Consider the following 15989-nt stretch of genomic DNA (forward strand, 5'->3'; position numbering starts at 1 on the left):
GATAATGGACTATTGGGCGTCTGAATAAAATTGCTACAGCTTGCGCTGCATGAAAGCAACTGTGGCGCCACCTGCCCAAAGCAACGCGAAGTATGTTGTGAACGGTGGGCGCTATCGCCACCAGGTGGCCATACGGTCAACGTCGTCTACGCACGTACACGCTACGACGTATTTCGACGGGCGAGTCTGCGACGTATGTCTCTTGCTTCCTTGTTGATTATTTTGCCTGATGCGTCATCGTCACACACGACGAACGTCGGCAGGGTATTCGTCGACGTTTAGTTGGAATGTTCGTTCGGCCATGTCGGCCTTCGTCGTGACGATGACTCGTGGCGATTACGTCGTTTCAGCTACCTATTAGCAATAGATTTAGCTCTAACGCTCCCGTTGATCCTCATTCAACGGTAACCACGTGTTATCAGACGCACAGCCACTTGACCGAGTGATTCACGGGGAGCATGTCGGAAGCAAGATGGTCCGGAGTGGCGGCGGCTGCCGACGCGGCCGTCGAGTTGGTGATGTCGCGGCGCGGCAAGCCCAAGGCTAAGTACGCTGGCCGCACGTTTACGCTGGACACGCGCAGTGACCAGCGCTACCGTTGGCGTTGTGACGTGCGACAGTGCAGGTCGCGGCTGACAACCGATTTGTACGATAACCGTCACATGGTGTACCGATTTCGGGATCATGATGAAGAACTGCACCGGCGTGTGGCCAGCGAGAGAAAGAGACGTGACGCCACGTACAGGCAGCAGGGTCGGGTAAGTATCGAGCCACACATTCGTGGTCTCTAAGATGGCTGGCGTGACGTCGGGCCAGCGTTATCGGTCTTGTTGCATAGTTGCTCTTGAAGGACGATTTTGGCGACGGGTTGCTTGACTGTCATAGGATCTTTATATAAATTCTCTATTGTTAAAAAAAAAAACGCGTATAATAGCTTACTGCCACGTAAAAAGTTCAATAATCCCTCGACCGATCGGCATAGGCGTGCACGGGGTTCTCTTCTCGATCTGGTTGGGGCGAAGTCGTCTCCGCCTTGACTGTCGGCGAGTGAAACTCGGCGAAATAACCTGACACACACAGGCACGATACCAACACACACGTTGGAGCAGTGGGAGGCGCGACTGTCCAGCTCAGACCTGGCCGATCAGCAAGCGCTGATCGATCAGGTTGAACGGGCGGCCAAGGCCAGTGGGGCCCTCGACTAGGGCTCCCCCCAAAAGAACTTTTATTGCGATAGCAATTATATGGACAGTCTCGGCTGGATTTTGCCGTCGCCGTCGCCGTCATGCACCGTATATGTATAAGTATGTATATATAAAGTCCCCACAGAAAAATGCTTCCGAAGCGCGGAATCGAACCAGGGACCTCTTGTTCCGCAGCGAGCGGCGCTATCCACTACGCCACGAAACGCCGATCCTCCACGTAGCTAACGGCGAGCGTTATATACACACCATTTAGCGCTGGACGGACTCAGAGACAGCAGGCGATAATAAGCGTTTCTTCAATACCAGCGAGGTGGCGCTAGGAGCCCCACGGGCGCATTTAAAAGTCGTCGGCGAGCTCGCTCGCTTCTTATATTTGCGCATGGGAGAAGCTTGCCCTTCCGCCGTCTGCTCGCGCGGTTTTCTCGTGGCGAGGGGTAGAGGAATGTTTCACCCTTTCACCGTGATGTACGCGCTCATGTTACGGCGCGTACGAATGTCACTCGAGCTCAGGGACGCCGCTAAACGAACAAACAGAAGATGAGCGCGAACTATCAAGTGTCACAGGTCGACACTTGAAGCACGCTAGTTTCCTTCGCTGCTTCGGCCGCCTTCGCTGCTTCGGCCGCCTGTTGCAAGGCGGCCGCCTTCGGCCGCCTTGCAACAGAAGCGCTGTTCAAACTGAGAGTATCCATTGGCGAGCCTCACTTCGTATAGCATTAGTTCCTTGCTATCGCATTCATTGCTTCGCCCTTGCGGCGAAACTGTGACTTTTTTATTGTAAATAAAGTTTATCTCTCGGCGAAATATATATATATATATATATATATATATATATATATATATATATATATATATATATATATATATATGTATATATATATATATATATATATATATATATGCGCAAATCGGTATATGTGCAAGAAGTGTAGTACTTATTGCAGTCATTGCTACCTACATGGTCAGACGACAATGCCGAGCGGCATTCGAGGCTCCTGAGAACATGTGAGCCAAACATTATACATAGCTTGCGAGTAAGTCACACAAAGGAACACTGGGATACGATCTCGGCATGCGCCGCCATCACTGAGTACATGACAGCAGGCGACACCGAGTCAAGCTGTGCGGCTCTCGCATTTCCCGTCAACGCCGTACATTGCAATGGCGATTTGTCCGATATTTGACTGCCGCGCGAGAAGTAAGTGTAAATCAGATAAAAAAGAAAGACCAGACGCGGGAATGTACCGTTTGCCAAAGGTGATCACAAACCGTGCGACCGCACGAAAGAGCTGTCCGAGAAGCGGAGCACATGGCTTATGCGCGCATAAACAGGAAGGACCATTGAACAACGTTCGTGTGTGCGGGCGTCACTTCATAACAGGCAAGTTATGTTTCCAAATTTCGTGCGAAGCTGTTTCCCCTCTTACGTGCGACACCATGGACTGAGACACTGCAGACACGGAGGATCCGAGTTCCCCAGTCAACACTGCTTCGCTGGCAGCTGCATAATGTCCTGAACGATTCTCCTTCGGCATAAACGCAAGGTAAACGATAAAAACATGCGCACTACGGCAAACGATCCGCCGTACGAACGTTAACACGGCGCGGTCACTGAGGCGTATGTGCTCCGTTGGCTCGGTGATGACGGACGGAAAACAGGAACTGACGTCACTTGCAAGTTATGTATAGCTCAGCGCGCGGCCTAGAATTTACAATTAATGCTCAAAGTCGGCTAAAAAATCCCCACCATATCCACGAAGTGAATGATGTTAGAGGAGCTTGCTCGGAGATAAAAGGGTAAATCGTGAATGCTCCGTACAGTTCCTCTACTGTCATATAAAGACGTGCCACGTTGTTATAGTAGCGATTGTGGTCAGGTTGTTGTCGAACCACAAGCGGTCGCTGACCTTGCAGCTGTGGCCGAACGTGTGGTCGAGGAAATCGCGCTTGAAGCGCGCGTCGGCGCCACCAACTTAAGGTAGCGACCGCTTTCGGCGCTTGGCCCTGCATCCCGCGCCCGTACCTCTTCGAGGTTCTCTTGCCGCGCATACTCTCCGTCACATCCAGGGTATGTTGCGTGTTCGAAGAAAAAGAAAGTGCTCACGGCCATGACGCGCGCTGACAACCCCCCTGCCTAGCTTTTAGCGCACTCGCTGGTACGAAAGGAGAGAGAGAAAGCGCTTAAAGGGGACACTAAAGAGCAAAACGATTTTTCTCATATTAGTGAAGTACTCTTTCACGATACCAAAAACACCACGCTTGCTGCGAGAAGACGCTCAAAAACAAAATGTGGGTGGCGACGCCACATTGAAGTTTCCGCACCATTCGCCGTGACGTCACACGTTTTGACGGCGCTTACTAGGGACTACGTAATTCCTAATCGGTAAGAATGAAGTATATTGTATTCTGAGGGGGCCATAAACTTAACATATTAAGTTTGAAGTAATTTTGTCGAGCCAATAGCGCCAAAACACGATAAATACACTTTGACATCCGTGACGTCACGAGGGGAGATTTTGGGCGAAATTTAAAAATAAATCATTGAACTTGATTTTCTCCTTTATTAATAAACCTATCATGGCGAGATTAACGACGTTAGAGTTCTCAGAGCACAATTTATCGATCTAAACCGATTCATTGTTTCTCTTTAGTGTCCCTTAAAGGAGTACTGACACGAATTTTAAGCATTTTCGGGTTGTTGCTCTAAATGAAAACAGTGGTGTCGAGAACCCTAAAAAGAGTGTCGTAGTGCTTGGGAATTCATTGAATATATTTTTTATACCGCTACATTAAGGGAAACTAAAGGCAAATAACAATTTATGTCAGAGTGAAAACTCAATGTATGACAACGTCTAAAACGGCAATATTATCAACAGCAGTGCCCTACTTAGGGAGAAATTAAGCTAAATGTATCACACGATGAACGCCACGAGCGGGATATTTTGGAAATAATCATGATGACGTGAGAGAGTCCGACTACAATTAACCACTCGTAATCAAGCTAGCTGCAATAAAAAAAGAACCTTCCGTGCATCAAGACTCGTAATAAAATGCTGTTTGGTTCGTTTCTATTTGATTCATGGAAAAAATAACCTCTTTGGCGTTGCCTTGGGGAACGGCGCGCGTGGTTCAGAGGTTCCGTTTTGGCCGAACTGCGCTTCGCCCGGCGCCCTGCTTCGCTCACGCGGTCGCGCCTCAGTGGTAGTTTCGGTATCGCGTACTGCCGCGTGCGTTTTGCGCGCTCGTGAAAGTCGCTCTGACAGAAAGTTCGACAAAATGCCTCATGCATGTGATGTTGCCGGATGCCCGAATGGTGCACGCCGCCAGTGCACGCCGCCGCGCAGTAAATGCGGGCAACGTTGGGCACGGCAACAGTGACGTGAGAAAGGCCACTTTCAGGCGGGTGATTTGAAGTGCGCTAACGCGATGCGCACCACTAAAACGGGATTTTATTTCAAAATAAGCACTTCCTTGGCACAAAAGTAGCACTACGAGGTTTCTGGACCGCTATTTCAACAATCAACGTCGACTTAATATTTGCCTTTAGTGTCCCTTTAAAACAGCAATTTCGGTTTGGGTGTCGAGGCTTCGCAGTGGTGTGTCAACATAAGTCTGACGCATGGAGGAAGGAAAACTTCCTCCATGCGTACCAACCTCCTGCAGACTCATGGAGGAAGTATGCCTTCCTCCATGAGTCTGACGTCACGGGAAGGCTACCACTGGAGACGCGGGCGCTGCAATCGCTGTGACGTGCAGGGTTGGATCACGTGGCCTCACCTCGCTCTGGCGAAGGGAAGCGGACGGTTGAATGCGTTGTTTTTAACCGCGATTTCACTTTTTACCAGCGTTGTTTTGCTCTCGCTTATGTGTGGACCCCTAGAGGCTACGCAATCTGGAAATGTGCAGTAAAAATTATCAGCCACCGCGGCATGGTACTTTTCTGCTCCCTGTCACAGTGCGCTACGTACGCGAAGGGGCCAGGCGTGAGCTTTCACTTTTACCGCCACCCTGCTTTTCACGAGCATGATGCCCCTGTGACCCGTCTTTCTTTTTTGTTATTTCAAGCCTGTGGTGTTAAAATGCATGACACCGACCACGAATATTCACGGCAGCACTGTTCACAGTGAAAAATGAATGCGAAAACAGTCTGGTTATGCATGGTTTAGAATATGACGTAGCAACGTGCGGACATGCGTGGAAATGATAAGCAGAGGGGCGCGATACAACGGTGCACAAAAGGAAAAGAATGCACACGGGGCGACGCGCTACTAGCAACTGAAAGATATTTTTGTGTCCATTGTTTTCCTTTTGTGTACTGCTGTATCGCGACCCTCTGCTTATCATGAACCAACACCAACTCGCCCAACTTTTTACCTTAATGCGTGGAAAGTTGCCGCCATGACGATTAAGCGCGTGTGCCGTTGTCTAGATTGTCAGAGATTCAAGATAAAGCCGAGAAATCCAGTTATTTTCTTTTTCTGTTATCTTTACCTTATCCCAGTCTATTTCGTGGCCAGTTGCATCTGCGTGTTCGGCCAGCACGTCCGATGAAACCTTTCTGACGTCATACATGTGCTGCTTGAGTCTTTGCTGGAAGTTACCTGTCTCGCCGGCGTAACTTCCACCACTGTTTGACCCCCCCCCCCCCCCCCAACTCCCCTCCTGCACTCTTGTTTATTTTAATTGTCCTCGTGTCTTTTCCCGACCACACGGGTTTCCGTCAGACTCTCGACTTCACCCCATGGGGTTCCTTGCTTATAATAGATTATTTCTGTAAAATGAGCCCATAGCCAGTGTCATGTCACTTGTTCTTCTCTGTGTTGTTTTACGCTACAGGCGAAAACGTGGCCAGCTTCAAACACTGATTCACCTTCAAGCAGCAGCCGCGAAGTGTCATACTGCTTATCAGTGAAGCTTTATAAATGCTGGACGTTGGTATTTTTCACAGCAACACAATATTTCCATTTAGACCACGGTAAGTTACACCTTGCAGCATGGTCATTCAAGTGCGCAAGTAATACGGCCGGCTGGCACACGGTACATTTGCTATCGCAATCGAGCCTGATCGGGACCATATTTTTCGATCGCGATTGGCCTCTTTGTGCAAGCTGGATAACGGAGTCAATCGTCGAAAATTTTCATCCCGATGTGGCTTGGTGGCGGTCGAAAATGCACCGTGTGACAACCTTAGAAAATACGCTCAACGAGAAGCAACAGATAATAAAATCGTGCCGCAGACAAACTCTGTGAAACGTTATCTAGCTAGAACCATGGTGTATTTTACACAGTGGCTACAACACTGAATGAGGCGCGTGCGTACATATCGCTGATATGTACGCACGCGCTCTCGTGCGTTTGTCTCCAGTCATATGAGAAAGGTTGCGGCTGCATGAATCTAGCGTACTGGATTGCTTCACACAAAGCGGAGAAACCGCTTTCGTCGTGCTTCATAGGGCTATGTGTCCTAAACAGGAATGTAAATTTGCCCATGCTTGTCGTGTCAACCGCGGCCTGTTTTTATATGCAAGCCTACAATGAATGAAGTTGCACGGTTGCCCGCATTTCTCGCAGCAAAAAATATGTTTCTTTGCCGCAAGCAAAATGATTCGTTACCTTTTACAAAAGCAGCGTGCATGCGCGGCCCCCGTGGTTTCCATATCGTTGGCCATAGCAGACGACGCCGACAGTCAGGACGCTGTCTATAAGGCATTATGAGGATGTAACTTTCTTTTTCTGAGCAGTTATTTAGCATTTCGTACTGTGAGCGATGAAGCCGCAGCAGTATTTTACTGATTTCTTTGAAGTGAAGTACAACAATAATAATAAAAAAGCAGACGCGAAAGCGGCTGCGGGCTGAGCGGGAGAGGGCGGGCGGGGCAATTGTCCAACCTTGCACGTCACAGGGATGCCTCCGCAAGATGGCGCCACGGTATGTCCTCGCGCCAAATACTAGCAAGAGCTGTCAGTTTGCTTTCAGTCGCACGTGGTTCACGTAAACAACGACGAGTGAATTGTCGTCCAGCAGATAGACTGACAGCGATTTCTGTCATTTAGGCTGCATACATGATGCAGATTTCGCCAACCCAGTGAACTGGTACTATAGAACTGGGTTACAGTGTAATCTAACTGGGTTGACTTGTCGTGATAATGTCCATTGTGGTGGGGCCGGCTTGCAGATGCTGGCCGATGTAAACTTTAAAATCAAAGTGAAATATTTTATACGTGTTGTCTGACTCCGGTGTGTGGAGAGCGCTGATATATATATATATATATATATATAGTGCACACCACGGAAACAAAAAATGTCCCTTTTGGGATGCCTCAAAATCGTGTCATCCTTCAACGCGTGCGACATATCACCGCTACTGCGCTCGTACTTGACGGATCCCAAGAAAATTTGCCGCTGTCGATTTGTGCGGCAATAAGGTATTTTAATAAAGCCGTTCGATGATTACTTGAAAAAGTGTTGCAGGGCCCCTTTAAATGTCGCGAGGTGCTAGCGCTACAAAATGATTTTCCACGTCTGCTTGCTCGCGTCTAAACCGCGTTTCGGTGCTACTGGTGCCGCAAGCGCAGCGGATGCACACGCGTGAAATGTAACAGACGGCTCCGCCTGTTTCCCGTTTGACCTTTTCGCTCTCTATTTCTGCGCTCCGCTACATGCGCACACGTGCAAGGCTTAGTAGGCCGTGTCTCGGCAAGTTGCATCACACTTGATGCTGTATGAAGGAGCGCTGAAGAAAGAGGGGCACAAACAAGATTCACACAGGACAGGTTGGTTGGTTGGTTGGAAAACTGTATTGAGGTCCTGCAAGGCGCGCGTCAGCGCGCAGCGGGCGACTCCCCTGTCGGGACCGTCAGGCCAAGCCTGCCGGCCGCTCCGCGGGCCTGCTGGACGGCCCAGAGCTGGTCAACCAAGAGGGAGCTGCGGGGTTAGTGTCGGGGTTAGTGTGCGTTGCCTTGCACTCCCAGAGCAGCGTGGCTACGTCCCTGCGTGCGGGGCAAGCGTCATTGGGGAATACCTCAGAAAAAAGGCGCTCAAAGACATGTGTTTGTGCAAGTTGGTTCACGCTTGATGCGCCTGTCTTGTCCTGTGTCTCTATACTTGCAGACAACTTTTCTTGGCAATGCGTCCTGAATCTCTCTCGCACCATGCAGCCTGCGAAGAAGATCGGCGACTACCGGTACGTGTTGGAGAACCGCATCGGAGGCCTGCTGTTCTGGCGCTGCGAATACGTGAGCTGTCCCGGACGATGCCGCACGCACGACGGCCACCTGGTTGCCGGGCCGTCGCAGCACTCGCATCAACCGAATGCCGCAGTGGACGATCCAGCCAAGTGCGTGCTCCTGCAACTCAGCTGTACAATGAGGCAGGGAGGCTGAGGAAAGGGGCTACGGGAACAACATATGATAATGATAGGATAAAAAAATATATCGGGGCGGGGCCTAACTTTACCGAGGCGAACTGTTACGACGTGCGAAGCATTTAGAGAGGTGGAGGCTCAGTAGCACACATACTTTATTCCGTTAACTGTTACAACAGCAGATATCCAACAGAAGCCAATGTTATCCCGTGCTGATTTCACACAAACTAGGCACATTTTCGAACGTTAGTTAATGCTGTAGTGTATAGTTCGCCTTGGCATTATAAGTTTAAATGAAATTTGAGGAGCCGTTCCACTCTGAAGGTGGAGGACCGCTGACCAGCGAAGCTGTTCAGAACACAAATTTGAAAAATTACGAGGGGGGGGGGGTCACCCCCCCCCCCTCCTGGCCACGCCAGTGCTGTCCAGGAGTCACTTTTGGATTTAGCTTATGTTGCCTTAAAGTTTCTCATTTGAGCAGCGTGCGTCTGTTCTGCCGCATTCTCCGTTTCGCGACATGCGTCTTGTCTGGCTTGCCGCATAGGGGCATTTGTACACACACAGATGGAATGTTTTCCATTTGAGGCAATGGCCTAGCCATAACAGCTTCCCTGTAATAGTTATGTGTGCCACCATAATTCACTAGTGCTTTCTTCTAGTTCTCAGTCAAATAACTTCATTGAAATGTCTTGCGGTCATGTGGGACGGGCAGAAGATCACGCCTAGGTGCTGGTCAGCTGTTCTTCAGTCCTGACGGCTTCCTCGGCGCGCTGAACTCGGAAAATTTTGACACTGATTGAGAAGCTGCTTCTGAAGTCCCTAGTTTACTTTCATCGCCACATGAATTGCCCAAAAAAATGATAACGGATGACCGTCGCCGCACCCAAATTGGTATAGTTGAAATAGCTGGTGGTTCCCCGCTTGACCTGTTTAGTCTCGTATCATCTATGTGTGCTCTTTCTTGTCCTAGTTGTATCCCTGCAATGACGCATCTATTGGAGCTGGTCACAGGCGTTTGGCAGCCACAGATGAGAAGTTGCGTACCGGTTTCATTTCACTTTGGCTTATTACGACCGCGATGTTTTCACAAGGTCTTCTCCCATTAGTACAGCTCACTAAAAAATGACCAGGTATTTCTTTCATGATTTGTTGACGTCATTGCCTGTGTGCTTCGTATGGAAATGTTTGTACGGCTCTGTGGTTGATAGCTTTCCTTAAGACATTGTCGCAGCCGTCAGCTATGGCTTCCTGTATTTCGGTGCAAGTCTACGCTATTGTAAATGATCCCTAAAGCCCTAAACACCTTTCACTACCTCGAGCAAACTTTAAGCTTGTACTTGTATGTTTACGTAAGGCCTTCCCCGTATGCTTGTCGGCAGGGTGCATGGTGCCGAAGAGCCTTCCTCTTACTCGGAGCTACAGCTGGACGCCTGCCAAAAGGTTCCACCTGGTGCTAGCGAGGCAATCACTACAGACACAGATTCCAAACATGGAGACGTGCCCGAGCAGCAACGCGAGCATGAAAGCTGCAGTCCGATTCCGAGTGGGAGGGTCGACAGTCCCGTGGTCATCAAGTCAGAACCGTGCTCGCCAAAGACTCCCGAAGCAGTGGCCACATCTTACGTAAGCGCCTACGCCGAAACGACGCTGCAGACGCGCGGACCTGACGTAATCGCCGATGTCCCGACTGCTGAAGACGACGGCCTGCTGTTTCAAGCAAGCACTCCTTACGGCTGCCCCGATCAGCGGAGCTCATTGCAGGCGGAGTACGATCAGACAGTCGCTACTGTTGCTGCCACAGCCCCCGAAGACTCCCATTACGTTGACTCTTCGGACTACGATGGCAACGACGAGGAAGTGGAATGGCCCCCGAGACCGGGAGGCGCGCCGCCGATCTCAGAGGAAATGGAAGAGCGCTCGCACTTGGGTTATGGGGCTGGCTACGGACTCTCAGCGGGAGTTGGTGGACACCGTTCGGGTTTGGCGGAGGTGCTCCAGATGACCGCTGACAGTGTGGACAGTCGGGAGAGGGACCTGAGGGTGGACATTCTTTTGCAGATGCGTAGCCTTCTCGAGGCCGAAACGGAGCTGGTGAACCAGAAGCGGCGCAACGAAATTCTGCGCGGGAAGTTGTTGCGCCGCGAACTGTTGGGCGTCGTTCCGGAGAGCGAACCAGCGCCTCCCTACATTTGAGGCGGGCCGTGGTGTGCGTGTTCTTTAATGTGTTCGAGACTGTGCGCTGCACACCTAAGAACTCGGGTGGATGCACCAGATGATATCGTGCGGTTGGGAACGGCCGCAGATGCTCAGTCTCAGTGGCTACTGGGCCCGGTATGTGCGCTTATCTGCATGCGCACATATTCTGTCGTCATTGATTGTTTTAGTGCCGGAGCCTCGAGGCGGCTTGCTTACGCAAGCCCTTGCGTTACTCTGTATTCTCCTTGGGTGCGGCAGGGAGTACAAGGAAACGCAAGAGCGTGCGTACGTAGCCGCTTTCACCCGGCAGTAAAGCTCTCTGTTAGGCAGTTTTAGAATAGCGTACGCAAAGCTTTGCGCTAGCGTTTGTCGTGACTGCGCATGCGTCATACGCTATCCTATTCGGTATGCACGTCAAGTTACGAAAACAGCGTATCGTGCTCAACGAACGCTAACCCTGCGTACGCTTTTCTAAATATGTCTATTGATCCTTATATGTGAGAAAGAAATATACAGTCATCGAATGCGAGGCGATGTGCCTCAGAATATTTATAGGTACCATGTGTGTGCGTACGTATGCATAATTACGCACTCTAAAGTGAATATAATAAATGAGAAACATTATGGTATTTCATTAAACACCCCTCCTTCACCATCAGCTAAGTACGTCAGTCGGGTTTATATCGAAACTTTATAACCACGATCTCTTTCGACGACAGCCCTTTCGTTTTACTCATCTGAACATCTATACTGTTGCAAAATATTCGAGTTTAGACTTCAGCATCTGAACACTGTATTTGTGTACTGAATGTCTAATGTATATATATAATCATGGTGACGCTACTGGTACAAGAGCGTTTTAGAAGAGTAAAGCGGTACGTAGTTGTCTTTAAATGCGAAACTCTTCAAGCTTTCGATTTAAGCATATTTGACTATTGCCGTTCACCTAAACAGATTCCGTGAATTATGTATTTTCTTTCGTCTCCTCCAAGATGCACAAACTACCCGCGTAATCAGCGTTTCCATAGCAGTCGTAACGTACTTGTTAAAAAAATTAAATTGCCGATAATTACTCTTTGAGGGAAGTGTAGACATAAAAGGGATATGCGCTAAGGAAATAGAAAACGAAAAGGTCTATCGACCGTTGCATAAAATTTAGAAGTTTTAGATGGCTGCAGGAGAAGAGTTGGATAGGATCGATTGGAAATAATCGAATAGCGCGAGTAATGAGAAATCCTTCACCACCAGAGAATCCTGGCGCGTGCCTCCACAGGCCTAGCACAGAGACTTGACCGAGCTTGCGCTGTTCACACATAGTAAAGCTTGCAGGTAGCGTACAGAGCCTGAACATGGGAGCGCGTAGCGCACGGTGCTCCCATCGACGCCAACGTACACCAACGCGAGACTCGGCACATGCGCAGTGCGTTAAAGGCAGGACTATTTTGCCACTGCGCACCGCTTCATTTAATAATTAAGAATTGTTGGGGTTTCATGTGCCAAAACAAGGATATGATTATGAGGTACGCCGTAGTGGAGGACTCCGGAAATTTCGACCAGCTGGGGTTCTTTAACGTGCACCTAAAACAACGTATATACAACCAGTCATCTAAGTGACCCTTTGTCGAAGGCGCCCACAACTGACGCCATGCGCACGATAATGAAATAACCACGCTGCTAACGATATGCGCATGTGCAGAGCTCTTATGTTACTAAGGGTAGGCGTCGCTGACACCGCCGTGCGGGAAGCACTCCCACATTCACGCTCAGTGACGCTGTGCATCGATCGTCTTAATAGACGAATAATGGCGGGCGTGCCTTAACAGGGCGTTCTCTTTGGCCTATAGTAATAAATCAGTGGTGATCCACAACGTGCGTTCACATACGTGACCTTGAATTGACAAGAATGACGATTTCATCGGACTGTCAATTTTTTTTTTGCTGACAAACGTAGCGAGCATTCCATAACGAAGACGATGCGATCAGCACAGACGTGTGGAAGGCATCGCGCGTGTCACTTTTTTTTTTCCCCCGAAACCTAGTGTGTCAGCCAACGCGAGACCGTAGTAAAGACTTTGTAATAGCGAGGGGCCGTGATTGCAGCGAACGCGACAGCATCATAAGCGTAGCGAGAGAAGGGTTAGGGAGTTCACTCCCCCCCCCCCCCCCCCGGCCACTTCCGAAATTTTTACATTTTGTATGTGTATATATCAGGGGGTCTCTAACTCGCATCAGATAGCGGGCCGCAGTCACAAAATCTCCTGCAAGAGCCGGGACAGCGAAGAATGTCGGAGCGGGGAGCGGGCGGGGGTGGGTTGAACAAAATGTCAGCTAATGTTGCCATTTGAAAGAAGGCCTTTCCCATGTACAGTACGGTCCACTGTTAAAGGGAACACTCGAATGAGCACCTTTCATATTGCTGGCCCCCTAACGGCAAGTGGATGGGGAAACTTCGTTCGTGCATGGCACTGTTCTGTGACACGGCCGGGCTAGACCGCACGCGCGCGCTCGCTGGAGCGCGCGCGTGCGTGCCCAGCCCGGCCGTGTCTGTGAAAAGGAGTCGCAACTGTCAACCACCAGTCTTATGCAAATCTCAGCCACTGTGCTTTTGCAAGAGAGCGAAATCTGAACATGCCCTGCACGCAAGTGGTCCCTTTAACAGTGGACCCGTCTGTACTAGAGCACTGCACGGGCCGGATTTTACGGCCCGTGCAGTGCTTCAAATAATTGGAACTCTGTCGTTAAATATATATATATATATATATATATATATATATATATATATATATATATATATATATATATATATATATATATATATATACACGTGTCACTTCAGCTTGGCACAGTATACCTTAGACCATGGAATGCATAACATTCGCGTGTGCTCGAAGGCCCGACTTACGCCTTTTAATGAGCGGGTCCGAGTCCGGCCCGGCCCGCAGCCTCAAGGCCGGGCCCGGCCCAGGCCCGCGGCTTCAAGCCCGGGCCAGGCCCGGGCCCGCACTTTCAAGCCCGAGCCCAGCCCGAGCCCGCCGGAAAACGCTTCGGACGGCCCGGCCCGGCCCGGCCCGCGGGCCCGTGCAGTGCTCTAGTCTGTACATCATCATCATCATCATCATCATCATCATCATCATCATCATCATCATCATCATCATCATCATCAGCCTGTCTACGCCCACTGCAGGGCAAAGGCCTCTCCCATGTTCCGCCAATCAACCCGGTCCTGTGCTTTCTGTTGCCACGTTATACCTGCAAACTTCTTAATCTCATCTACCCACCTAATTTTCTGTCTTCCCCTCACGCGTTTGCCCTCTCTTGGAATCCAGTCAGTTACCCTTAATGACCACCGGTTATCCTGCCGACGTGCTACGTGGCCGGCCCATATCCATTTCTTCTTCTTAATTTCAACTATGATATCCTTAACCCCCGTTTGTTCCCTGACCCACTCTGCTCTCTTCCTGTCTCTTAAGGTTACACCTATCATTTTCCTTTCCATCGCTCTCTGCGTCGTCCTCAATTTAAGTTGAACCCTCTTTGTAAGTCTCCAGGTTTCTGCTCCGTAGGTAAGTACCGGTAAGATGCAGCTGTTATATACCTTCCTCTTGAGAGATAGTGGTAGACTACTATTCATGATTTGATAATGCTTGCCGAATGAGCCCCATCCCATCCTTATTCTTCTAGTTATTTCACTCTCATGGTTCGGCTCCGCGGTTACTAGCTGTCCTAAGTAGACGTACTCCTTTACAACTTCCAGCGTCTCGCCACCTATCGCGAAGCGCTGTTCTCTGCCAAGATTGTTCCACATTACTTTAGTTTTATGCATATTAATTTTCAGACCTACTCTTCTACTTTCCGTATCCAGTTCAGTAATCATGAGCTGTAATTCGTCTCCCGCGTTACTCATCAATGCAATGTCATCAGCGAAGCGCAGGTTACTGAGATACTCTCCATTAACTCTTATCCCTAATTCTTCCCAATCTAGGGCCCTGAAAACCTCCTGTAAACACGCGGTGAATAGCATTGGAGAGATCGTGTCTCCCTGCCGTACGCCCTTCTTTATTGGGATTCTGTCGCTTTCTTTATGAAGGACTATAGTGGCTGTGGATGCGCTGTAGATTTCTTCCATTATGTTTATATAGGCTTCGTCGATGCCCTGATTCCGCAGTGCTTGCATGACTGCTGATGTCTCCACCGAATCAAATGCCTTCTCGTAATCTATGAAGGCTATGTATAGGGGTTGGTTGTATTCCGCGCATTTCTCTATCACCTGATCGATAGTATGAATATGGTCTATTGTTGAGAAGCCTGTACGAAATCCTGCCTGGTCCCTTGGTTGATTAAACTCTAATGTCGTATTAATTCTGTTAGCAATTACTTTTGTGAATAGCTTGTAGACAACGGACAGTAAGCTGATGGGCCTGTAATTTTTCAGGTCCTTGACGTCCCCTTTCTTATGGATCAAGATGATGTTGGCATTCTTCCAAGATTCTGGTATCCTCCCTGTCGAGAGACACTTCGTATACAGGGTGGCCAGTTTCTCTAACATAATCTCTCCACCGTCTTTCAACAAGTCTGATGTTACCTGATCCTCACCAGCGGCTTTGCCTCTTTGCATTCCCTTTAGGGCTTTCTTTACTTCTCCTGTTAATACTGGTGGGATGTCAGATTCCTCTGGGATATTACTGCTTCTTACGTTATCATCCTGACTGTCTCGGCTGCTGTACAGATCTCTGTAGAACTCTTCCGCTATCTCAACTATTCTATCCATATTGGTTGTGACCTTGCCATCCTTGTCCCTTAACGCATACATCTGATTTTTGCCTATGCACAGTTTGTCTTCGTAGCTTTGAGGCTTCTTCCGTTCTTTAGAGCATGCTCAATTCTCTCCATATTATACTTTCTTATGTCGGCTACTTTACGCCTATTGATCAACTTCGAAAGCTCCGCCAGCTCTATTTTGTCTGTTGCATTTGAGGCTTTCATAGCTTGACGTTTCTTAATGAGGTTTTTCGTCTCTTGGGATAGCTTACCAGTGTCCTGTCTAACGACTGTACCCCCGACTTCCACTGCACACTCCTTAATGATACTAGTCAGATTATCATTCATTGCGTCAATGCTAAGGTCGGTTTCCTCGGTTAAAGCCGCGTACCTATTCTGAAGTGAAACTCTGAATTCCTGTACTTTCCCTCGCAGAGCTAGTTCATTAATCGGCTTCTTGCGTATC

General features: G+C 49.2%; 1 protein-coding gene across 1 annotated transcript; it reads left to right on the forward strand.

The window, feature by feature from the left end:
- The first annotated feature begins 171 nt into the window (after window positions 1–171).
- LOC119396694 (uncharacterized) lies at window positions 172–11558 on the forward strand. The gene is made up of 3 exons (XM_037664001.2): window positions 172–758; window positions 8364–8542; window positions 9949–11558. Exons 1-3 carry the CDS (start codon window positions 459–461, stop codon window positions 10760–10762), a joined length of 1293 nt encoding a protein of 430 aa, XP_037519929.1. The 5' UTR covers window positions 172–458; the 3' UTR covers window positions 10763–11558.
- The last annotated feature ends 4431 nt before the right edge of the window (window positions 11559–15989 follow it).

Source organism: Rhipicephalus sanguineus, chromosome 6 (genome assembly GCF_013339695.2).
Source record: "Rhipicephalus sanguineus isolate Rsan-2018 chromosome 6, BIME_Rsan_1.4, whole genome shotgun sequence".
Classification (NCBI taxonomy): domain Eukaryota; kingdom Metazoa; phylum Arthropoda; class Arachnida; order Ixodida; family Ixodidae; genus Rhipicephalus; species Rhipicephalus sanguineus.

What these genes read in the sequence shown, in the direction of transcription:
- LOC119396694 (XM_037664001.2), top strand. Translation starts at nt 459, where the DNA reads ATGTCGGAAGCAAGATGGTCCGGAGTGGCGGCGGCTGCCGACGCGGCC. An exon ending in CGTACAGGCAGCAGGGTCGG is followed by an intron (nt 759 to 8,363) that starts GTAAGTATCGAG and finishes CGCACCATGCAG; the next exon opens with CCTGCGAAGAAGATCGGCGA. An exon ending in GCAGTGGACGATCCAGCCAA is followed by an intron (nt 8,543 to 9,948) that starts GTGCGTGCTCCT and finishes GCTTGTCGGCAG; the next exon opens with GGTGCATGGTGCCGAAGAGC.